The following is a 662-nucleotide window of genomic DNA, read 5'->3' as shown; positions in this document are numbered from 1 at the left end:
CTGTCGCCATGTCCCGCCGCAGCCAGCGCCTGGTCACCAGCCGCTATTACCCCGGGGACGACGATGCCACCACCAGCAGCAGCAGCAGCTCCTTGCTGGGGGGCCAGCAGCTCCCCTTCAAGGAGACCACCAGCAGGTTAGTGGGGTGCTGGGGTTGGGGGGGGGGTTCCTACCCTGCTCCAAAACGTGGCCGGGGTGCTCCATCCCACCCCACGGGCTGCCATCAGGGTGGCTTGAAGGCAGCGTGACGGCGAGCTGCGTTTTGGCATGGCCGCCCTGGTGCCCCAACTCCGGCTAAAGCCCTGTGTGTGTGTCCCTTCTGTGTGTTTTCCCCCCCCGACTCTGCCCTGGCACAGGGGGCTGCCGTGGGTGGCTCGGGAGGGCTGTGTGTCTCCTCCCGGTCGCAGCCGCCCCCGGTGTGATGGCGGGAGGGAGGTGTGCTGGGTGCCGGGCCGGAAAACCGCAGCCCTGCCAGCGGAAGCAGCCGCCCGGGCACCGCCGGGAGGGACTTTCGCAAAGCACCTTCCGAAACCTGCCCCCATCCGGTGTGTGTGTGTGTTGGGGGGGGTGGGGAGGGGGAAGTGATGCTGGCTGAGAGATTGGGGTGAATTCCCCATTTCTCCCCCGCGGCTGCACTGTGACACCCCTCCCTCCCCCCCTTC

The 662-nt window shown here is 68.1% G+C and overlaps 1 protein-coding gene across 1 annotated transcript in view; it reads left to right on the top strand.

The window, feature by feature from the left end:
- Positions 1–6: 6 nt before the first annotated feature.
- Positions 7–662, top strand: part of SUN2 (Sad1 and UNC84 domain containing 2) — an 8,207-nt gene continuing 7,551 nt past the window's right edge. The window contains exon 1 of the mRNA XM_014963280.1: positions 7–132. Coding sequence (XP_014818766.1) covers positions 9–132 — 124 coding nt within the window. The 5' untranslated portion in view covers positions 7–8. The remainder of the gene's footprint in view (positions 133–662) is intronic.

This window comes from Calidris pugnax, unplaced genomic scaffold (assembly GCF_001431845.1).
Source record: "Calidris pugnax isolate Ruff unplaced genomic scaffold, ASM143184v1 scaffold44, whole genome shotgun sequence".
Taxonomy (NCBI): Eukaryota; Metazoa; Chordata; class Aves; order Charadriiformes; family Scolopacidae; genus Calidris; species Calidris pugnax.
This window is presented reverse-complemented; position numbering and strand designations above follow the sequence as displayed.